Here is a 24,600-nt window from a genome sequence, read left to right on the forward strand (position 1 = left end):
AACGTGGCGTGAACATCCAAAGTTGTCTCGAGAGCCATGGAAGCAAACCTGAGAATACTTGATGTCATCACTCACTATGTCTGAGACCCTGATACCACCAACTCACCAATGTCAGCTTCTTGTCCTCCCACAGGGAGGAGAGCTGCTGTCTCTTGGGCTGTCATGGAAGTTTCTATGGTAGGCTGGGGGGTGCAAGAATGCCGTTTTAATATGAAAATGGATTCGTGTGTCCAACTGCATTCCAGTGTGATTTGAGGCTCACCTGAGACTTTGTATTTGCATGTTGAGTGGAAATGGCTCCTAATTCCGCATACTTAACCCTAATTCTAGGATAAGCTAACAAGCATGACCTTTCCCACACATGGCCTTCTGTACAGGCAGCCCATTTCAGTACCAAGGACTGTTCCACCTCTATTATTTTTTAGGAACTAAATCAATGGAACAGTATTTTTAACTCTTAAGGCCTGATGTTTAAAGTCTAACTGTTATATGCACATGAGACAGCTGAGTTTGATTCCTTCTAATCTGGTATTGATGTTGAAGGATTTCGTGTAAGACCCTTGTATCCACTTTAGACACAGTGCTGCTATGCTGGTGTCTTGAACACTTTCAATGTGCTATATACTATGTGGAAATGCACCTTCTCTACCCAAGCCACTCATGGGACACTGAGCAGAATGAAGACATACAGACACATTCCCCCACAGATGCCACCCCAGCTGATTCCCTTCCATATGTGATTCATTCAGCTGTTTGTAGTCAGTTGTTTAATTCTCCTCCTCACACATTATGTTTCTGTCCACAGGGTTTTGTGTGAACCCTGACTTCAGTGCAGTCTGCACTAACGTATTTTCTAGTCTGACAAGCCTAACAACTTTGTCCCTCCAAAGGTTCACATTAGCCCTGATACACTCCCTTAGCAAAACACTGTGCTTAGAGTCATGGACCTTCTTTAACAGCTTACCATGAGGTTACTCTAGAATTGTACAGCAATTGCCTCTGGGATAAAATTTCCATCTTGTAAAACCTTACGTCTTGGAGGAAAGCTCTTAGATGGAGGAATGTTCTAAAGGGAGGTGAAACATTCCATTCTCCATAGAAATTCTTAAGCTCAGCAAGTCCACAACTAAAACGTTTCAGGAAGTCCCTAAAACTGACCTGGTGAACCCTTCCCTATACAAACTGTAAAACTGGCCAAGAGAGAGGGTCAGAAGAGCTGAACTACTTGGAGATGATGCTCAGATCACCTGATCTGTCTGTCTGTCAGGCACAGACTTCAGACTGTAGAACTGCCTCAAAGTTGTGAAGTGTGGTCCAGGATTTCAACTATCTGTAAACTATCACCACTGCTAGGGTGGGCTTTTGGTGATCCAGCTGTCTTTGAGTCAGGGATTACTCCTGAAAGTAATCCCTCACCCATATTCCTGTAAATAACCCAACTCACTGGTTTACCAAGTGGCTTGGGTGGTATTAGTGCTATGGTCTGTCACTGGATTTGGGTTGTATCAGTGCTGTGATGTGGTCAGTCACAGGTTTATTATCCGTGGTGAGTAGATTATTTGTTCACATTTCCCCAGGAATAGCATCATACAGCATCTATCAACATGATTACAAACACCAGAATGGACAACATCCCTTTGGGACATTCTTCTTGTGTAGCCACAGCACTTTGTCATCTTTCTAAGGACTAAAAGCCATGCTTCCCAGTTTCCTATTCTAGCTCCCTGACAAATCCCCCTGTACAACGCTGCTGCTGCTGCTCCAACAGGACAGCAGCCACTGCCAAGGAAGCCGTCTTTATTTGAATAGACTATGAACTGAGAGACTCCAGACAGGCCAAGCAAAATGTTCATGGAGATTATATATCTGTCTGTCTGTCCTGGCTTTCATCTTAATATGAACCTGACTTATCTTTATGGCTTATTTGGTTTTAGGAGGATGGTGACTCATTTCTCCCTAAGAATGCATTCAAAAGAAATAGGAACACGTGCCTTATTAGTGGAGTAGGCTTTGTTTTAAAATAACGATTTATTAAATTTCTTAAATTTACTGTAAGCAGAGAATAAAGCAAAGAGAGGTATGTGGTAGAAGAAAACAATCTCCTGGTTAGCCATGATCTGTTCACATATCCCTAGGTACACATTTGGGACAATAATTAGCAGTTAATAAAATGTGTTTTTCTTGGCAGATAAATGGTCTCAGAGCACACTTTATCTGCCTATTTAATAACAATGAGACTCAAATGTTCTTGATAGGTAAAGATGAACAAAAACACCATTACAATTTAGATAACACTGCTGCTACTTTATAAACCACTGTGTAGAATTTTTTAATTCTAATAATTAATAGCTAATTATACTTTCTATTAAACGATTTTCATACAGCCTGAATTCTGATGCCAGCAGTTTCATCTCATTTTGCCCATGTAAGTATCAGTATGCAAAAGTAACAAGCAGTTACTTAGTTATTGAGTTGTAACTTAGTTACTGAGTTAGGTAAAACCTGAAGATTTTATGGAGTCTGGGAGCCAGACTTCCACCCTCTGTAATTCTAGTATTTGGCACTGGAATTCATTCCTCTGCTTAAACAGACAGACTGCAGACACTGGGACACCGGGCATTGGACAATGCTAGGGTGGGAGCCTTGAATGAATAAAGGCTCCCAACACCTATGTGGACTCTGCTAATGGCTATCTAAGGTACATCAGACAAGAACCCAGATGTGCAGAGAGAAGAGCCAGGTGCAGTGGAGCAACTGTAGGCAGAGGAAGAGAGCCTTAGGGGTACACATCACTAAGGGCAGGGTTCACCAAAGAACCACACACTAACAGGCCTGGAGGACAGAAGAGGCAAGGAGAGGGAGTCAGCAGGGGTGGCTGTGTAAGAGGACTGAAAACTCACACAAGGCTACGCTGCAGTGTGTTGAGTACTTCTGTGTCAGGAAAATACTTAAAAGCTTTCAAGTGATTGAGCTTAGGATTTAGAGAAGGTATGACATCATGCTAGCTTTCAGAGTGTCTGCCCTTTTATCTCTTCAAGTATGTCTTTATCTACATATGTGCACCCTTCCTTTAATCTCACACCCCTCTCCCACCGAATTTTCTAACACTGTGTTGCACATCCTGATTACAAGTGCCTTCTGGACTCTGAAGTTGGAGGAAAGCTCTGACTGCAGTAGCCTCCTATGCTTTGGGAAAGATCACTGCTAAGTCACTGTTCAACCTCTGTGTAACCTATTTCCCATCCTTTTTCAGCCTTTATTAATTTCCTCTCTGATGCAGTTACATTAAAGCTATTTTCTAACAGCACATTATTTGTCTATGATACCAATCCCATCTGTCACAAGTTTCGAAATGCATTTTGTCTGAGAAACAGAGCAATAAAAATATCCTTTTATCTGCTTTCATGCCAGTCTGATCCACTGAAGTTACAGCTGTGGGGAAGCACAAGTCCCCTCAACTTTTATTTTATAAAATGAATTTATTTCAGGAAAATAAGTTGTCACAATACATGTCTGTGTTTTCCTTGCTTTCTGACTTAAATTCCTTTGGTCTTGTTTATCAGTTTCTGTTTTCTTAAGTACTTACCTGATGAAAACCTAGTACCTGCACTGCTGCCCACTAGAAGTGAATAAAGGAGAGACACAAGATATGAGCTTTGCCAGGCCGGGGGCAGGACAGTGTATGGCTGAGTCCACCAACCAAGACAAGCAAGCTACCTCAAAGAGGACAATGACAGGGTGGAGCCAGCAGAGAGCCAGGGGAAACAGCCCATGGTCAGAGAAACAAACACACCCAAGAGAAAAAGGCCGAAATACCCAATTAAATCTCACAGAAGAGAAAGTGGGATATGCCCTTGGACATATTGGTACAGGAGACACTTTCCTGAACAGAACCCCAATGGCTCAGGCTCTAAAATCAACAAAATGATAAAGAGGACTTCACAAAACTGAAAAGCTTCTGTAGGACAAATGACACTATCAAAAAGACAAAAAGACAGCCTACAGAATGGAAAGAGATCTTCACCAACCCTACATTTGACAGAGGCTAATATCCAAAATATATACAGAACTCAAGAAGTTAGACACCAACAAACCAAATAACCCAATTAAAAAATGGGGTACAGAGGTAAACAAAGAATTCTCAACAGAGGAATCCTAATAGTTGAGAAACACTTAAAGAAATGTTCAAAGCCCTTAGTCATCAGAAAAATACAAATCAAAACAACTCTGAGATTCCATCTTATGCCTGTCAGTTTGCTAAGATCAAAAAAAACTCAAGTGATAGCACATGCTGGTGAGGATGTGGAGCAAGGGGGAACACTTTTCCATTGCTGGCAGGAGTACAAACTTGTACAGCCACTTTGAAAATCAATTTGGCAGTTTCTCAGAAAACTGGGAATAGTTCTACCTCAAGACCAAGCTATACCACTCCTGGGCATATATCTAAAAGATACTCCAACATCCCACAAAGACACTTGCTCAACTATGTTCATAGCAGCTTAATTTATAATAGCCAGAAACTGGAAACGACCCAGATGCCCCTCAACTGAAGAAAGGATAAAGAAAAAGTGGTTCATTTACAAATGTAATACTGTTCAGCTATAAAAAACAAAGACATCATGATTTCTGCAGGCAAATGAATGAATCTTGAAATATCATCCTGAGTGAGGTAACTCAGTCTCAAAAGGACATGCATGGTATATATTTACTTATAAGTGTATATTAGCCATAAAATACAAGATGCATGTGCTATACTCCATAGACCCAAGGAGTCTTGACAGGAAGGAGAACATAAGCAAGGATGCTTGAGTCTCACTTGGGCGGGGGAATGGAATGTGGAATGGTTGAGGAAGGCAGATGGATGGAGGAAACTGGGTGGGAGAAGCAATCGGGAGGAGCATGGGGAGGGGCAGGGGGAGGGTCAGATGGCCACTAAAATGAAGAGAAATCTGCAATAGATGGGGGGCGGGGCGGAAGGGTCTCTCCAGGAAGAGATGGAGACCTGGGATAGGGAAGGCACCCAAGAATCAGTGAGACCTGGGATGCAGGGCAACCACCAAGAATCAATGGGGGTGGCCTTAGCTGTGACTCACCGCACTGGGAATATGTGCCTGGAGAGGCTGCTTCCTGTGGCCAGGCAGGAACCTTGGTGGAGTGTTATGGACAACAGCCCACCTACAAAACTTTCTACCTAAAACTTAATTCTATCTACAAGAAATGCAGGGACAAATATGGAACAGTGACCGAGGGAAAGGCCAACCAAGAGCCAGCCCAACTTGAGACCCATTCCACGGATAAGCATCAATTCCTGACACTATTAATGATACTCTGTTATGCTTGCAGACAGGAGTCTAGCATGTCCTCTGAGAGGCTTCAGCAGCTGTGGATCAGACAGATGCAAACATCCACAGCTAAACAGTGGATGGAGATTGGAGATTATTATGGAAGAATAGGAGGAAGGATTGCAGCCCCTAAGGGGGATAGGAACTCCACAGGAAGACCAACAGCATCAACTAACCTGAACCCTTGGGGCTCTCAGAGTCTGAACCACAAACCAAAAAAACATACACAGGCTGGACCTAGGTCTCCCTGCACATATATAGCAGATGTGCAGCTTGGTCTTCATGTGGTTCCTGAACAATAGTAATAGGGGCTATTCTAAAAGCTGTTGCCTGTATGTGGGGTATGTTCTTCTAGCTAGGCTGCCTTGTCAGGCCTCAGTGGGAAAGGAAGCACGAAGTCTTGTAGAGACTTGAAATTTGAGGGATGAGGAATACCCTGGAGGACCCCCACTCATTCAGAGAAAAAGGAGATGGGAGTCTGGATGGGGGAAGGGCTGTGGGAGTGGGTAACTGGAAAAGGGGGCAGTGAACAGGATGCAAAGTAAGCAATTAAAAAAGGAGATTGATCTACTTCAGATAACATATACATAAATAACTTTAAATTAATTTACATCAAATACTTATATACCTCCCAAATGGAAATCACTTGAAAGCAACCATAAGAGAATGTTTTGAGACTGAATTATATGAAAGCTGTTTACCAAAGAGATTGAGACAAATATGAACACAGGTGACCACTGGTAGGTATCTCATGATGCAACCTACTACCTCCTTGTCAGACAACTCCCTGTGTGCTCCAACCTATGGCTGGGGGAATGTTTCTGTACGCACAGCCTTACCCTAACATTCATAATTCTCTCAACTTGAGAGTTCAGACTCTGCTATACAGAAACACAACCAACACCATGCAGCTTTGCCTTTAGCAAGCAGAGTGGACTGTAATAAAGCAGTGAGAGGCCAGAGACTAGCTGCTACCTAAGAGGATCCTATGCACAGGGTTTCTTTCACTTTTCTTCCCCTTCTATTGTGTGTGTGTGTATGTGCACACTCGTACACACAGGTGCTTGCAGAAGCCAGAGTTTGTTATGATTCCCTGGAGCTGAAATTACAGGTAGTTACAAACTTGTAGCAGTGAAGGACAGAGGCAGGAGGCTCTTGGAGGCTTGCTGGCCAGTCAGGTCAGCCAGGTTCAGTAAAAGGTCCTGTCTCACAAAAAGATGGAGACAGACATTACATTCTCTCTCTCTCTCTCTCCTCCCCTGCTCAAACACACACACACACACACACACACACACACACACACACACACACACACACAGAGAGAGAGAGAGAGAGAGAGAGAGAGAGAGAGAGAGAGATCTTTAACAGAACAGATCCCTACTTGACTCTAGCCTATCCATAACCTCCACCAAATTTTATACTTAACTTTGATTCCTCAACTGTAGTTAATTTTCTTCCTAACCTATTAAAAAGCTGCTTCCATTTTCCAAGTTTTATGTCATAAAGCATCACAAAGAAGTATCTTACTGACTAATATTACTGACTATGGTATACCCATAAAAGCTCTTCGATTAGCAGCTTAATTTCTGTAAAGTAGCTCAGTGTTTTAACTTTTAAAAACATTAAAAATTTCACAAAGAAATCATTACTTAAGAGAATTATTAAAAAGTCCAAAATTAATATGTTGTTTCCCTGTTAGCATATATTTTGTTTGTAAGCATCTGTGAAAAATTAATCTTACATTCTGAACACCAGCTATCTCTCTGCTTCTGTGACTTTGTCTACCTTAATATAACCCAGAAATGGAAATGAGAGTGATCATGGATTAAAGGGAAACCCACGTAGTGTAGGCCTTTGGCCCTGTTTGTCGTAGTCTATCATAAAGTTCTCTAACTACATTTATTCAAGGGTACTTGTTTTCCAAGATACATCAAGGAGCATGGACGGCTGGCAGCTGATAGAGAAGAGCCTTAAGTCTGGAGGAGGGAGGCAGGGGGAGCGCTGGTGTGTGGAGGGCACGCAGTCAGTACCTGAGCATGCAGGAGCTCCTCACACCGGTGAGCTTGCTTCTCGATTGCAGACACATATTGCTTCTCGATGGCATCTAGCTGCTGCTTAACTGAAGACTGCAGAAGTGCCTAGAAAAAAAAAAAAAAAAAAAACTTGGATCAGACAACCTGGAGCTGACTGCTGGCATGAGAGTCTTTGACAGCTCTGCATCTCAAGTAGGGCAATCTGCACTCCAGAACCCACACACACGACAGCAGGGTGCACTGACACGGGACATTAAGCATCTATCTTTAGGTTTTATTGCTGCTAATACTACACTTTTTTGGCTCGGATTCTACACACCTTCTCCTTAAAAAAGTCAAGCCGTAGACAATGATAAAGAGGGTAAATAGTTTTGTTAAATAGCAATTCAGTTCAGTAGACCACACAGGATGAGGAGCAAATGAAAGTTGGGGTGGGGGGAGGGTTGGTAAGGGGAGGAAGAAAAGCCAGACATATTTCACTGGCTGACAAAACTCCACATCCTCTGGGCACACTGCAGTACCCATGGGCCAAGCATGATCTTCGAGACCACAAGGCAAGTGGAAGCAGATGGAGGCTCTGAGCGATTTCACTGAAGCCTGCCCCCCAGGATGCTCATGCCCCCAACATGAAAGGGTGGAGGCTGGGGGTATGTGCGAGCCCGCCATACAGCAATACTCAGAGGGAAAGCAGGGCTTGTGAGACAGAACTGTATAATGTGGACACGGGAGGCCAGGGAAGGACATAAGAAAGTCAAGTCGGCAAGTGGTGGGGCCAACGGCCCCTTCCTGGACATGTTTACATGCCAACTCTTCTTTCCCCTTCTACGCTCTGTGTGAGTGTAACATGTTTCCATAGTGCCTTATGTGCTATTTATAGACTCTAACATCCTAAACGTGCATAAGGGCTCTTTAGCACATACTCTGTTGTTAGACCTATGCTATAATAAACTACTCACAGTCAGAACAGCAACCGAAGGCAGACACATCTTATGGGAAACAGACCTTTGGCATATCCACCAGTAAAAAAGTGAGCCAAATCTCTTAATCTTTGTTTTGAAAATAGACTTATTCAGTTGGAAACAACATGCATCAAAATCCTAAATAAATAGGCATGCTTTTTTTTTTTTAAACAAACTAAAAATACTTTTTAAACCTCTGGATAAGTCTCAGATGCTCAGAAAAAAAAAAAAAGCAATGGGAGCTGTGAGGCCTCTGTCCCAGCTCCATTTCAGGCCCAAGCAGGGAAAGAGAGGACACAGTGCTCCCTCAGTTCGACTGTTTCCTGAAGCTGCTTCAGTCCAGGTTGACAACCTAAAGCAGTAGTAGAAATGGTGGACAGAGAAGCCAAAATTAAGCCTCTGAGCTGGGACTAAATGCTGTAAATCTCTTCTTTTCCTCTCAAAAAATTATTATTAAATTTTTTTATAAAAATTATTTTCAGTGTTTTGTGTTCTGTTCTGTTTTGCTTGAGACAAGGTCTCACTATACATATATAGCCTTGCTTGGCCTGGACCTGACTATGCAGACCAGGCTGGAGGTGAACTCACAGAAATCTGCCTGCCTTTGCCTTTCAAGTTCTGGGATTAAAGATGTGTCACCATGTTTGGCATAGAAAAATTAATTAAAGGATGATATAGATACTTTTCTTGAAATGGCAGGTCTTTTATAAGGAGTATCTTCTTGTTTTGAGAAGGGGTGTCAGATAGCCAAGGCTGCCCTCAAACTCACTATATTAGTTTTTTCTCCTGCCCCCACCTCACAAGTCCTGGGAGGTCAAGTGTGTATCCCCACACCTGGTAAAGCTGCCATTCTCTTCTGGAACTTGACGAAACTGTTCAGTGGAAAGAGGTGTTCTCAATTCCCTACTTGCCGTGGTCCAAAACTACCCCAAATTCAAATGGCTAATTTTAATTTCTGGTCAGCTATGTTTTCAGGAAGACAATTAATTAATGGAACAGTCTCTTCCCATAGTGGAGCCACTATCTGAACTGCTGTCTGCCTTCTCCTACTGAGTCATGCTATCCCTCTTCTTTGAACGTGGCTTTTGAGAAGGAGCTGCTCGGGAACAGGAAGGAAAGCCACAGGAGACAGGCCAGCCTCCCAGCCACATACACTCCTATCCACAGGACACTTTCTGCCTCACAGAGCGCAGAGACACAATCATCCCGACATGTAGTGTGGGTGTCGGGAAGGCTCAGCACAGCAGCTGGCATGAGGAAGCCAGAACAAAGGTGAATTTGGAAAGTGGAGTTGGGACAGTGTAATCAAGAGCCATGGAGATCCCTTCCTGACTGTCTCACGTTACTGAGCAGTGGGGCTCTTAGTGCCTCTGTCCAGCTAACCAGGAAAGTCCCCAAAGTCCTTCTCCCATCTGGGTTTCATCCATTGTGGACACAGGAAGACACACTCACAGTAGCCATTTGTGTTCCTGGCTTCCTGTGTTACTATATAAAACAACAGTTGGTGGTGGCGCATGCCTTTAATCCCAGCACTTGGGAGGCAGAGGCAGGTGAAATTCTGAGTTCGAGGCCAGCCTGGTCTACAGAGTGAGTTCTAGGACAGCCGGGGCTACACAGAGAAACCATGTCTCAAAAAAAATAAAAAAAAAAGAAAACCCAACAAACAAACAAAAAACAATAGTTATCTTCCTATGTGAAATGCTCTTGGACTTTATGTCAAAAAAGGCATATTAATATTAACATTCTGTAGCTTGTCTTCTGCAGTCATCTTTACAGATAGCTGCATGGACAAAGGCTTCAGTCTGGATGTAAGGTGGCCAGTTACTTCATCCTGGCTCCTGAGTCAGGCAAAGGCCATCCAGACTCCATACGCTCAACCTCTGAATAGAGAGCCCTATCTCAGGAATGACCACTACATATCTGAGGAGAACTAACACAGATTTGAGTCTGTCATTTAAAAAAAAGGAAAAAAGATTAAAAAAAAAAAAACCCTATTGTCTAAGTTTCTTAACAACTCAATTGAGACATCAAAGTTTCTCCAGTTTTTCCTTTTTTTTTTTTTTTTTTTTTTTCTTTTTCTGTTTTAAAAGACAAGCACCAGCAAGGTTACACAGAGGATGCTGGAGATGTCTGTTACCATGCTGGGTGTGTGGAGAAGTACTGGCATGTAGTGTGTGTGTCAGAGCCTTCCTGTACAGGGTTTTCTGTAGACTGAGGACCAGTGCAGCATTAATACACAATCCAAAGAGAGAAATGTGAGCTGATGGGCGTGGATCTTAGCGGAAATTCAATACAGTCTAGCCATGTTATAAAGTGCTTTGGAGGCTGCGAAGGCCAAAGAAAACCATCAGGACAGAGGGAATGGTTCCTGCTGGCCTTGTCGTTACAGGACTCTAGTAACATAAGAGCTGTTACCTCAAACACCACAGAAGTCTCCCAGTGAAAATTTCTTTTGTGCCATGGACAACATATTAAAATTAAGAAGTTTCTAAAATTAAGCACAGTGCAGAGTCTATGCATGTCTGCCTTCCAGATACCTCAACCTTTGGAAAAGCTGCCATGTGGGCTGGCCTCCTTCTGATGCCACAATCTTGTTCCTTGTGACTTGAATCACAACTATGGTTTCAGTTGAAAGAACAAAGAAAGGATAGCAAGAGCTCCTTCTGTCTGAAACTGCATCCTCCTCCTCCTAAGTCCTCAGAGGATTAAATGAGATACATGGTCACTAGAGCAGCAAGTTTGATGGCATTGGAGGGGATCATCTGCAGGACTAGAATGGACAGGTCTAAACTTCCCAAGCACAAGCAAACCCTAGATCAGGACAGGATCTGGAGATTTTATATATGTATATATATATATATATATATATATATATATATATATATATGTGTGTGTGTGTGTGTGTGTGTGTGTGTGTGTGTGTATACATATATCTTGTATATATGTATAAATGTATGTGTGTATATATATATATCCCTTATGCTTCTGTTTCCCTATGTTGCCGGGGTAACTGGGAAGAACGGCAGACTCTCCCCTTGGTGATGATGTTCTCTCTTATAATGGTGGCAGTTTTGCCTTCTTATTAATGAAATTACACAATGGGATTGCTCTAACATCTTCCTGATAAGATTCATGGTTTAGGTTCCTCACTGTATATACCTGAAATAGACTCTCTGAACCAAGTGGTGCCAGCATTACTTTTAGTAGTTGTAAAAATCATTACTTTTTCCAACTTGGTGGGATCAACTCATGAACTACAGGTCTCTCTGGAGAGTAGAAAAGGTTCTTCAATTTGAACCTTTACCAGCACTGAGTGCTGAAAGGCTGTCCTCAAATCAGCTCATCAGAGCAGCACCAAAGACACACACCTGCCTTGATGTGAGGAGCAGAATTATGAGGCAACAGCAGATGACCAAAGTCACTGCAGTAAGCGCAAGACCTGAAATCCTTGAAAACCTGTTGATGTGGACTCTCTGAAGTCAAGAGCAACTGGGCCCAGAACTCAAGCTTCCCCAGGAGTTAGGAGTGGGCCACGTGGACTGTTGGTAACCCGCACAGAAGGATTTCACCATTGAATAGTGTGACGTAGCTTGGCAGACTTGCCATCAACCCAAACTGATCTTTACCAACAACTTTCTAAATTGGGGAGGGCCACATGGATATCCCATAAAAACATGAAACCTTGTGTTCTGCTACTGAAAGTAGGGTGGAGTCATGAGTTACTCTTTCATTGAAATCCCTTCTCACTGAGACAACTCTTCATAAACAAGAGACAAGGCGATTTGAAGTTTCTACCTCAAAAGATAGTCAAATAGTTTCCAATTATTCATCATGTTTGCTAACATGCACCCCCCAAAAAGGCCAAGTAGTTTTAGTAAGGCAAAACCTTTAATAACATATAACTGTATAGAAAATTCTGTTCTTACACAGTGTGTATACAGAAAGCAGGCCTGAATGTAAGGATTAAAATCCAACTTGGCCTCTCTGATCTCAATAGTGGGTTACACACCACTGAGAACCGAGACAGACAGTTAAAGGGTTTTACGGATCATTACGTCTCTGCTGTCTGTCCTCAGGGTCTGTTACACAATAAAGAACAAATTAAACCATTTCTCTCTTACATCTGTCAAACAGGCAAGAAATTTCAAAGAAAAATGCATTCTTGTAGATGGTGCCCTTACAGAGATGTCTGTAAACATAGCCTCATCTGCAGGTGGCATTCAGTTGAGGTAAAAATGGTAAACTCTCACCAGTGTCTTCTCTGCTAGTGATACCAGTGCCATTTGTTCCACACCAAATGGAACATTATTGACAAGTGAACAATAACTTTGTATTATAAACATGTCCATTCTTTGTCCAGGCCAATTCCTGTGTCCCATGCACTTTCTCAGTTGAATCCGTAGACCTGTACTCCTGGAGGCTCAAGGACTGCATGGTTGACACATGACACTAATCAGGGTCCCCAGAAAATGTGGTTTGATAGACGTTCCTCTTAAAGTATTGGCTGAGATGGGCACTGTTGGGTCAGCTCAGATTTCCACCTGTGTACTCCATTAGAACATGCTAGGCCTTAACCATGTGATGAATAAGGAGACAGGGAATATTAGCTATCCTTTATATAGCTAACTCACTATCCTTTCCAGTTACTAACAGAAGTTGCAGGGTAATAACCCGAAGTTGGCCATTTGTCCTATCTGGTAGAATAAGATGGACACTGATCAAATGCTTAACCCTGAATAGCACTGATCACAGAACTCTACAGTTTGTACAGTGAATGCTCAGTGTGGGGGAAGGCAGGTGCTACACACTCAGGGAACATACGGCAAGTAAACCTGGCTCATTCTCAACTTTACTGTATTGGAAGTTTTTCCTGAGGAGCTGCTACAATGAAGGGAGGAGAGGGAAGGAAAGGAAGGGAGGAGAAGGGGAGTAGAGGAAGGGTGGTGAAGAAGATTTGTGTCTTCATCTAGAAGTCTCCCTCCTGCTCCATTACCAGGCTGCCACTCACCAACAACAAAGGCAAAGCCCTGACCTATAATAATAAGACTAGATTCCTTCCAATGTTCCAGTGCCTTTCGGTTTTGGCCTGGCTAGAAAAACCACAAGAATAGCCTGGCATGTAGCATTCTGGCTCAGTCCTGTAAACTCAGAGGCACAGAAGAGCCATTCTCAAGTACTCAACCTTCCTCAGTCTTCCAGTGAGATTGAGCTGGGTGGGAGGGACGAGGGAGAGCAGGCCAAGGGCTGAGTCCTATCCAGTCACTCATATCTAGCAGCAGGCTACTGGGCCAAACTTCACTGGCAACAGCAAACAACTTTAGTGTCCAGGAAAAATCTGATCACATGATAAAACATGGAATTTATGAGAGTCTACGCTCAATCAAATAACTGAAAGCTGTAAATTTATTTCATACCTTTGGGCTAACAGAATGGTGAGATTCAAATAAAAGTATCTTAAAATGTACTTTTCCCATCTTTGGACGAAGACCCAGAAACATCTAACAGTGGAAAATACTCAACAACGAGAAAACAAAGTTGTTTCTCTACTTGGGAAAGAAACTTTATATAATATGAAGAAACTGTACACCCTGGGAAAAAGCCTCCTAAACGCAGTATGCTCTCCCGTACTAAATGGCACAGTCATCTCAAGAGCTGCAATAAAGCACAGGCCAGTGAAGGAAGGCTCTGGAAACTGGATGCAGCAGTCATGTGAGCTTATAGGCTGGCATGTAACTGACACCAATTTACTAAAATTCAATGCTATCTTTACAAACAGGAATTTAAGGCATATTCAAACTTTAAAAAAATAGCATTAGACCAATGCTCCCACAAAACACGGTTTAGTTATTGTAGGAAACGGAGACACCAAGATTGAGTTGAGATTATTCCAGAAAAGCTGTATGAGGCAACCTCACACCACTTTTCCATTTTAAGAAGCAGAAACGCCAGTCCTTACACTTCAGTGCCTCTGGCTCAGTACCTGAATAATAAAGGGATTGGGGGAGCATCAGAATGCTCTCATCATAAGAAAAAGAATCTACTCATGCATTGCCTTTTCACCCAACAGTCCAGTGTTTACAAGTGCATTCATTTGGTAATGAGGGGACTTCCGTTTCTTGAATATGCAGAGAATTAGAGATGGTATGTGGAGTTATGCTCAGAAGGAGACTGTGAGAATAAAGTAAGCCATATGTGCTTGTGGGGAAGATATCTCTAAGTGTATAAATACCATAAGGTAAGGGTAAACTGGCTGGTTGCTTGGCTGCTCGGCTACTTATTTGGCTTGTTGGCTAACTTGGCTGTTTGGTTGGTTGGTTGGCTGGTTGAATGACTGACTGGCAGGCTGGCTGGCTGGCCAGTTGCTTGACAGGCTGGTTTGTTGATCAGTTAGTTGTTTGGTTGATTGGTTTGGTTGGGTGGCTGGCTGGCTGGCTGGTTTATACATTTATTCTGATACTGGATTTTAATAAGTAGTTCAAGTTGGCTGTTAATTCACTAGGCAATTAAGTTTGGCCTGTAACTCAGCAACTCCTTCCTCAGCCTCCTGAGTGTTCTCACACCCAGCCAAAAAAAAAAGTTTCTTAAATATATGCTGCTTGGCCAAGTGTATGTCAACAATGAACTGGGGAAGGAAAAGGTACCCACTATTGGAAACATGAAAATTCTCTCTTGGTGTGTGGCCAAGCAGGTAATTTCATTTCACAAAAAAAAAAAAAAAAAAAAAAAAAAAAGATAAAAAAAAATTGTATAGCTACCCATAATGTGCCAAAACTCATGACACACCTTCACAGTTAAAACTTGTTAGGCACCACCTGTGAAGAACAAAATCAAACTCTACTCAGTATTTTAACTCATGAAGCAGGAAATGCTCAAGGTTTTAACAGCTCTGTCCGTGTAATCTGCAGAATGCCTAAATTTTTTAATTAAAAAAATAAATACTAAATTTGTTTGAGTGAGATAAAACCAGAGATCCTACTGTCCCCTAAATCTTTAATTTAAACAATAGCAAAAGAGTACAGTTTAGTTCTGAAATTAAACAAGTTGAGCTAGACAAGAAAATAATTTATAAATGCCTCTACAGAATAAAATTCTAAGTCCACATATAAGAACAGGAAAAGAAAAACCTTTTATTAATGATTGATTTTTCAGTAAACACTATGTGAGGTTTAAGTTAAAAAACAAAAATGAAGACAGTGGGAAAGGGTGGAGCTGCCACTGAAAAAGAATATTCTCCATACAGTAGCAAAACAAAAATTTAAGCAAAAAAATATGTTCAGATCTGACTTGTGTCAAGCTGGAATTTTTAATGAACTGAGCTCCAAGTGAGATAAAATAAAAGCAACATGTTTCTCTTAAGTTTCTTGAGAACTCCCTCTTACTATTAGAGCAAGCTAGAAGCTGGATGTCAACACACTGAGTCAACTAAGTACTTCCCTTGGAAAAATTTCCCCCAGAGCTTTTTAGGGCAAAAAGAAAAACTGTTTTTGAAGTGGGCTTAGTAGTGAAAATTACTTTACCTCAAGTGTTGATGGGCACTGTACTAGCTGGACTGAGGCATAAGGAGAAACTTTGCAAAAAGCAACGGGAAGTGAGTGTTCTATCTTTAGAGAAGTCAAGACACCACACAGTCCCATCTCCCTTGCTATGTGTAAATTTCCTTGGTATTCCCACTATACTGACCCTCCTTCCTCCTCCGTAAGGAGGTCTCTGACTGTAATCACTTATCCCACTCCAGAAACACAAGGCTGATGTTTGTTATAAGCCATTTTGGCATAAGTCAAATCCTGCTTGCTTAGCTACAATTAAAACTCAAGTTTTTCTTACAAACAAAGGAACAAAGGAAAGTCCTCCCTATACTTATTTCCTTTCTCTTAGTTTACCTCTTCTGTCTTATATGGGATTTCAGTGAGAAATCACACATTTATGTGCACACATGTTCACACGAGTGGATGAATGCATATCCATACAACAGTCATTAATGGGATAAAAATGAGAGAGAGAGAGAGAGAGCGCAACAGTGAGCTAAAGCCGAACACACTGACAGATGAGAAAATGGAGCAGAATGGCTGTGGCTCACAAGCCCTTTCAGGAAGTAGAATAACGTCCAGAGCTCTAAATAAAGACACAGGCCCTAGCTGCACCTACTGCTCTAGAGTCCTGGGACGATACCTACCATGCCATGTGTGTCTTCAACAGCAACTCGAGGTATTCATCATGTCCTGTAAGATCTGAGAACCTGAATTCAGTGTTCTGATCCCCACAAAATTGCTCAGATTAACTTAAAACAAAACCCACAATGGTGGCATGGCTACTTATGCACCAGGGGGATCTGTGCTGGTGACCCTGGGGAGACGATTGATCAGACAACAGGATTCCAATATCATCAAATAAGCAAGCTAAAAAAAAAAGCTTTTCTGTTGATTGTGTTCAGCAATGTCAGGTACCAGAGTCTAGGAGAGGCCTTTCAAGATTTACATTTACTTCACTGTACTAAATTCTAAGAAAAAGGACTTTCAAAATCAGGACCTAAAAGGAAAATGTACCATACTCAGTAGCATTACAGGAGAGTATGAATATGGAGTACACTGGTATTTCTGTTTCGTTTTCTTCTGTTCTATAACAGATTTTCCTGTGTCTTTTTCATCGTTCCCTGGTTAAGTACTGAATTTCTGTGAATAAAAGAAGGTTGGTCTTCACCCAGCAACCCAGAAGCATAAAAGGCAAGGATGGCCTATCATCACCTGCTTTCAAGAGAGTGCTTCTGAGAAGTTCGAAATAAAAGTCTATACTACCCTATTTTGAGAAGTAAAGGACAGTCGCCAGTCATAAAATAATGAAAGGACAGCCATGTGCTATGCTAGGAAGCTGACAGCTAAACACATGAGCCACCATCTTCTAAGGCATCTTACCTATGCAAAAGGTTCCTTCAGTATGCATCCAGTAGCCTGTGACCAGGATGCATCTTTACTCTGTATACACTGATGAAAACACTAAAAGATAATCAGAGAAGCTACCCCAAGGTCACAGGAATCAACATCAGGGTAAATGTACACATGCCAGATTGTAAGATCTCTGACTCTGGGCCATCTGGACTACCAGCAGTAGGTTTTGGCCACTATAAAACATTCCTCAGTGGCAGGCTTAGCAGAAGCAAGAGAGTATGTGGTAGAGAGATGGGAGAGTAGTAGAGTGGTTTGTGCCCTATGAAGAGAGGCAGAAGTGTAAGGAACAGCCTGATGTGACAGGCCTGTGCTACCATCTGAGGCCATGGTGACTTCTAGGATGAGCTGACACTGAGGGCCATGTCTGTTTATGTGCTCCAGGTGTCCATGGCCCATATTACCATCAAAGACTACACAGATGTCCATGGTCTGTACGAAGCCCTAAAGCCATGTTGATGTCTGAGGGCTGCACTGAGCTGGCTGTGTTCCTTGTCATGGGCCAGCAGTAACATGGGTGCTGGAGAGCTGGCCCCACCCTTCACATGGCCAGCAGAAAGCTGGTTCCAGTGGCATGGGAGCAGGGGAGCTGGTATGCTGACCAACTCAGCTACCACCCAGGCCCAGGTCCCAGGGCTTTGAGATGGCCTACCTCTTCCCCTATGAGCTGCTGGAGATCATAAAGGGGTCTTTAAATCTTACAGTTATTAAAGCATGGCACATATTCTTAGGCTTACAAGAACTAAATTCCCTTCATCGCATTAATCCAGTAATGATGCCGAATAGGTCAGAAATTTTGCATCTTACATAATAAATAGTTCACGTCATGACAAGGCTTATTTCTGTATTGGGTTGAAACTACTGGTAATATCATTTGGACATTTTAAAAAGTGGCGTCTCACCTGAGCACCAGCATGCTTACACAGAGACATCTCTGCCCTCTAGAAAACCTAGTCAACAAGCATAGAACAAAGACTGTGCTAACCTAGAATCCATATCACACCCCTCAAACCACCTTATGGATCTCTGTGGAGAGGGGGTTGCAAAGAGTCAGAGGAGGAGAATGACACCAAGGAAACTGTTATTATACACACACGCACACACACACACACACACACACCAGTGCAGAAGCGACATGAACTCACAGAGATTGTGTCAGCACGCATAAGACCTGCTTAAGTGCTGGCAAGATAAAATCCCAGAACATAGATGTGGATATGTAATCCCATTAGCTGGGAAGCAGTTAGCATCTGATGGCTGCTGGGAGACAAAGTGCAAGTTTTCTTTAACTATGGAAGGTTGGTGGGCTGACCACAAATGAGAGCAGGCCTTAGGCTGACCACAGACCAGCAGGCCTAACCCCAAGACTAGCTGGTAACACCAGCCAGACTCAATGGGGAAAGAAGGGCTAAAAGGTAACCTTAAAGCAAAGTGTGAAGAAACAGAAGGGAGTATTAAAGGATCCTGGTGAGACCATCTCTGAGGGATAAAGCACACTGTCATAAGAGCCACAGGGATCTCTAACATTTCAGTCTGACCCTTGAAGGAGCACATAAAACAGCCTGGCACCTAAGGGTCACCAGTGTATCTGAGCTGTTTCTCCTCAGTGGACTCAACTCCATGAGCTACACGAGGACCTTAACGAAGAGTCAGTGAGGAGAGGCACATGGAACAAGCCACCGAACAGTTGATGGGGATGAGATTAGGTTGATCGAATAGAAACTCATTATCTAGGATATGACATATTCAATTATCACTCTGTAGGGCCACTTGATTAATTCCCAAGTCTTTTTCAGTGAATCACAACAGAGCACACTGGAATTTTTAAATCCTCTTTGAATGTTAAACCATGGCAACAGTATCACAAGCAGATACAGTGAGCAGCTCTCAGCCAGGCTCCTTGAAAAATGCCATTTGCAAAGAATATTATAGAAATACACATGATTTAAATCTCATTACCAGTGTTTAGAATGATACCAACATGTTTGTTGAAGATGGAATACTGTGAGGCTGGAGAGATGGCTCAGTAGTTAAGAGCACTAGTCATTCTTCAGAGGACCTGGGTTCGATTCTCAGCTTTACAAAAATCTATAAGTCCAGTTTTAGGAGATCTGACTATCTTTTAGTAAATTCCATACTAACTTTACTACATTCCACTAATATGACATTATTATAATCTGTTATTACTTAAATATATACAAATCTATTCAGCTAATTTTAAAATTAAAGGGGATTAAATAAAATTATTTAAAACCTTAAGTTTTTCCTATAAAAAAGGTAAACAGCACATCATAGGTGAAGATAAATATGGTAATTAATTATACAATATTATGCATTAGGCTTTACCTGCTGATAGTCTCAAATATTTTCAGAGTCTCGAAAATACAATAGTTAGCATAACTCTGTAATCAATGACCACTTACTTCACTCAGTGGATTATTCACTAAAATAAAGTGTGTGGTTTGGATCTTAACTATCCCACAAAGGCTTGTATGGTAAAATCTTGGTGTCATATGACTTCAGAAAAATGACTGATTATGGTGGCCCTAATCTTTTGGTATTTGGGGGAGTAGTAGCAACTTGGAGGCAGAACCCAGTTGGAGGAAGTAGGTCCCTGGGGACATGTCCTCACCTCCTGGGCTACCGTAGGGTGGCCACCTGTGCTGTATATACTCCATCTGATATTAAGCTTTATCTCCAGTTCAAAGCAAGGAGTCAAAAGACCAAAACCCTGAGCCACAATGGACCTTCCTCCTAGAGGGTGTGCTGAACCACTGTCTGTGGCAGTGGTAAGGGCTGACAGACACACAAAGAGGCATACAAGACCTGGGACGCTTGCATGGTTCCACATGGCCAAGAGTCAAGCTTTCCCTCTCCCTTGGGTTTGCACAATGAGCAAAACTTCCTGAGCCTACCTTGTACTCATCCACTATAATGCTCAGTGCCTCGTGCCCAGCCTTCCTCATGTCTTCCAATTCTTGTTTATGTTTTTCCTGAAAGGGAAGAAAGAAATTCAATCTATATTTTTTCCTTTAGGTTTGTTCCAAAATAGCAATAAACTGCTAACTTTTCCTTTTATATCCTGATAGCATGCTGAACACTAGGTCTATAGGCGACATCAAGAAGAAATGGGTTTGTTGGCTTGGTTTTTTTTTTTTTTTTTGCTTGTTTTTGTTTTGTTTTTATAAAAGAGTCCATCTAAAGCATGGTCAAGCATAAAGGCAAGGAGGCATCTGTGAGGCAGATCTCTGAGAGTCTGAAGCCAGTCAGGTCTACACAGTGACTGGTATACAAGTCAGGACTAAATACTGAGACTTTATCTCAAAAAAAAAAAAAAAAAAAAAAGGACGTATTTGAGTGTTATTCCTCAATAAACAGGTTTGTTTTCTGTATAAAATTCAGTAGTATTTGGTATGTCTTCCATCATTCCTTCTAAAGAGAAGAAGACGTTGTGATCATGCTTAGCAACCCTGAAATACCCACCTTTTTTAGTTAATTTAAGAAATATTGCAATACAAGTGCTGGGCATCTGGTTGGTACAAGAACCACAACACAAGCACTCTTTTGCACTCAGCACTTCAGCCCAAATCCCCAGTCAGCCATCCTATGTCTCAGAGGCAGATGAGATGGGGATTCAAAGAAATAGCTACTGAATGAATACATATGTAAACAAGGAGCTGTACAATCCACAGCAACTTTTATATAATTATTGGGGGGAATTCAGCTATGGTTCACTTTTCAACACCCATGCTATAAACTAGTCTTCAGTACACACTCTTCTATACTTTGCCACTGCCAGGCCTACTAAAACTCATATGAGTCCCTTCTAATAAATTAATCCAGGTAGAGCCATCCTTTGATTGACAGGTTGGTAAGGAATAAGAAAACAAAAACTGTGTGGTCCAATCACACATGACATTCTACAAATATTACCTTTTTAGTGTAGCAGAAGTTTCATTACATTACATTAAAATTTCAAATTTTACTTTTTTCCTTTTTAGGGATATATCTATCAATTCCAAATAAAATAACTGCTTTAGATATAAGATTAGGATACCAGAAGAAACTAATGTGGTATAAAACATATGTCCTAATATCTCGCAAGTGCAAACTTCTAACATAAGCATCAGCTCTTAGAAAACTCATGTCAATTTTTCTCAAGTTAACACTAGAGAAACACAGGAAGTACTGCACAAAAGCAGAGGGAGTCTACAGGACTGAAAGTCCCTGACACATCACAAAGGTCAGGTGACGATTCTGCTGCCTAGAGTGGAGGCAGAGTGGTTTTATAGGACACTACACTGACTCTACACATTTGTACTGCTTGTGAATCTGCGACAAACTAGAGGTCGATCCCCTCATATAGCTATGGAACCAGGAAGACCATGAAGATAAGAATACCAAATTCTTTTCCCTGTGTATTTCATAAAAAATAAACCTACAGGTAAAAAAGCAGGAATGTGCGGGGTCTTTTGTCCAAGTCCACATTTTCTCTCCCTGCCCTGCCCTCCCTACAGAGGGAGATGGCTTGTGGGATCTTTGGTAGTTAGGACAGTTAAATGTGTTTGGCTTGGCGACTTCCTGTACAGCCTGCTCCCTCCGTCTCTTCCAGACTGTCAGTGGTAGGCTGTTTCAGCAGCAATAGAAACATACCACTCAAGGCCTGGGATCCTTTTGTGGGTTTCCAAACTCAGGGCAATATCCAAATAACCAGTGAGATGGTATTGTCCTGGCTGCACACAGATGCTGTGTAATTTTCCAGAAGTTCTGGGTCAGGTGATATCACCACAGTGTGGTTCATGAGAACAGTGACATTTGGACCTAGCTGTGCTCCCAGGCTGCTGTGACTATCAATGCTAGTGACATGTCCTTGTGCTTTCTGAAAACACTGTGTTTCCTCAGGTCCTTCACGGGCAGTCTCCTCTCTCAACCTTGCCCCAACACAAACCTGGCATCCGTCAGATTCAAGCATTCCCTTCCCAAGCTCTGTGCTCACAACCAGACTGCTCAGAGCTCTCCATTACCACCTACAGCCTAGCTATTACAAGGTCCTATTTGCCCTTAGTTTTCTTCACTGCACTATTAGCAGCTGAAAAACTACAAATGTGGGTGTATAATTCCAAGTAGGTCTCCTAGCTTAGGCCTCGGGCAAAGCCTAGTGAATATCCAAGAAGTTTATAATAAAACAATGTCTTCAAATTAATATCCATAACATAAAATTGATGAATATTTAATTCCAAAAGAGCTCAATGAAAGTCCAATATATAATGTTTATCAACTAAAATGTGATGGGAGTATGGAGAACATGCCTTTAATCTCAGCACTCAGGACACAGAGGCAGGTGGATTTCTATGAATTTCAGGCCAAGCCTGGTCTACAAAGTGAGTTCCAGGTCAGTTGGGGCTGCCCAGTGAGAGCTGCCCTCAAAAACAAAACAGAGTCTAAAGACAGCTAAATCTGTAACACACCTGCCATACACACATAAGGACTTGAGTGTGGAGCCCCAGCATCCACATATATACTGGGCATGGCATGGCAGGGTGCCTTGTAAGTCAATGCTGAGAGGTGAAGGCAGGTGGATCCCTGGAGCTCACTGGCAGCCAGACAAACAGATGAGCTCCAGGTCCGGAGAGGGACCTCGCCATACAAAGTAAAGTAGAAGATGACAGAATATCTGCTACTAATGTCTGTCCTAGATACATACATGCATGCACACAGAAAGAAACACACATATGCAGGTATGTACACATATATGCATGCATATACATGAACACATATACATAGGCACATACACATATATGCAGGTTGCATGCATGCGCACACCCTCAAAATAATTCACAGCTAAAGATACCATAAGTTCCAGTCAACACTTTAAAGTGCACTTTCAGTGAGCTCATGGTAAGAGGAGGAAGCAGGGACAGTCATCTGGTCCAGCCTTTCAGGAAACCTAATTAATCCTAATGTCTATACTTCCAGCCTTTGACCTAGCAATAATTCTTCTAGTAATTTACACTAGACTACCATAAATTGTGGTTTTACAAAAGCTTTTAGGTTTGTATGTACATTTTGCCTACACATATGTACATGCACCATGTATGTGCCAGGTGCCCTTAAACCCTAAAAGTCAGATGAGGGCCTCAGATTCATGTGCATCTAGAGTTATGACTGTTTGTGAACCACCATGTGGGTGCTGGGAACTAAATCTAAGTCCTCTGTAAGAAAAGGTGCTCTAAACAACTAGGCCATCTTTCCGGGGTCCAAACTGTGCCTTTCTGCATAAACAAATGCAGACAGGCTTGGGGTGTTCAGTAGCACACCACCTGCATGGTGTGCAAGAGAAGCCCTGGTTTTGACACCCTCCCACATGTACGAAAGAATCCAGAAATGCAGGTACATGAAATTAAAAGAGCAAACAAAAACAATGCAGATGTGCAAGCATACAGAAATCAACTGGGTTCATTCCCATGAGAGAACAGTGTGAAGTGATGTTTGCATCACAGGAAAACAAGGGATGCTTGCTGGGATGGATGAATGATAGATAGAAATGCATGGAGTAGAACACAGTCAAAACAACTGTAAGGACAGCAGGCCAAGTGCAGAGCTGGTGTGTGGGGAGAGACACCAGCTGACTCTTGGCATTAAAGACAAACCTCTGAGGGCCGACGATTTTTACAGGAATCATGCCACAAGCTAAAACAACTCACCAGTGCACACTGAGAACAACTGGCCTGGAAGAGCTTCAACAGTGAGCTGGGAAACTATGTCATACAGCATATGGATTAAGGGCACCACCACCAAAACCTGACCTTGCTTATAGAAAAGGAGACAGTTGTAAGTAGACTAACAAGTAGGAAACACCTTCAGTAAGCAGAAACCAGACTGAAATGCCATGTGCGCACAAGAAAAGAAGTCACAGGTAGTAGTTTAAGGGAGGGGGATTTTTTTCCCACAATGCACTATGATAAGGCTAACTCTCATCTTCCTTTGTAACCCATGGGAGCTGGGAGACTCACGCAGCTATCAGGAGGCCTGCCAACAAGGCCCCCCAGATCAAGGCCAGCAGCTTTCCTTTTCTACTTCCACATATCTGATGATTCTCCCAAAACTCCCCTGCCTTCAGGAATGAATCTGCTATGTACCCCAGAAGCACCAACTTAAAGCATCTGGACAAAACACTTCTAGCTTTAGAAAACGTCAGCCTGAGCCACCCTGACAAATGCTGACATCAATCAAAATGCTCGGGGTGAACTATTAAACCTTTCTAAGTCTTCTTTAGAGATAACGGAACCACAATTACAGAAGTCTCCATGTTTGTAACCACTGCTAA

At 42.2% G+C, this 24,600-nt stretch overlaps 1 protein-coding gene across 4 annotated transcripts in view; it reads right to left on the reverse strand.

The window, feature by feature from the left end:
* Ccdc91 (coiled-coil domain containing 91) overlaps positions 1–24,600 on the reverse strand; it is a 169,281-nt gene that overhangs the window by 57,879 nt on the left and 86,802 nt on the right. For all 4 annotated transcript variants that reach the window (XM_085839761.1, XM_021165354.3, XM_029478591.2 and 1 more), the window contains 2 exons: positions 20,189–20,266; positions 7,373–7,480 (listed from right to left, as the gene is read on the reverse strand). In XM_085839761.1, the coding sequence (XP_085695887.1) occupies positions 7,373–7,480; positions 20,189–20,266 (186 nt within the window). The remainder of the gene's footprint in view (positions 1–7,372; positions 7,481–20,188; positions 20,267–24,600) is intronic.

This window comes from Mus caroli, unplaced genomic scaffold (assembly GCF_978045245.1).
Source record: "Mus caroli unplaced genomic scaffold, Mus_caroli_1 scaffold_7, whole genome shotgun sequence".
Classification (NCBI taxonomy): domain Eukaryota; kingdom Metazoa; phylum Chordata; class Mammalia; order Rodentia; family Muridae; genus Mus; species Mus caroli.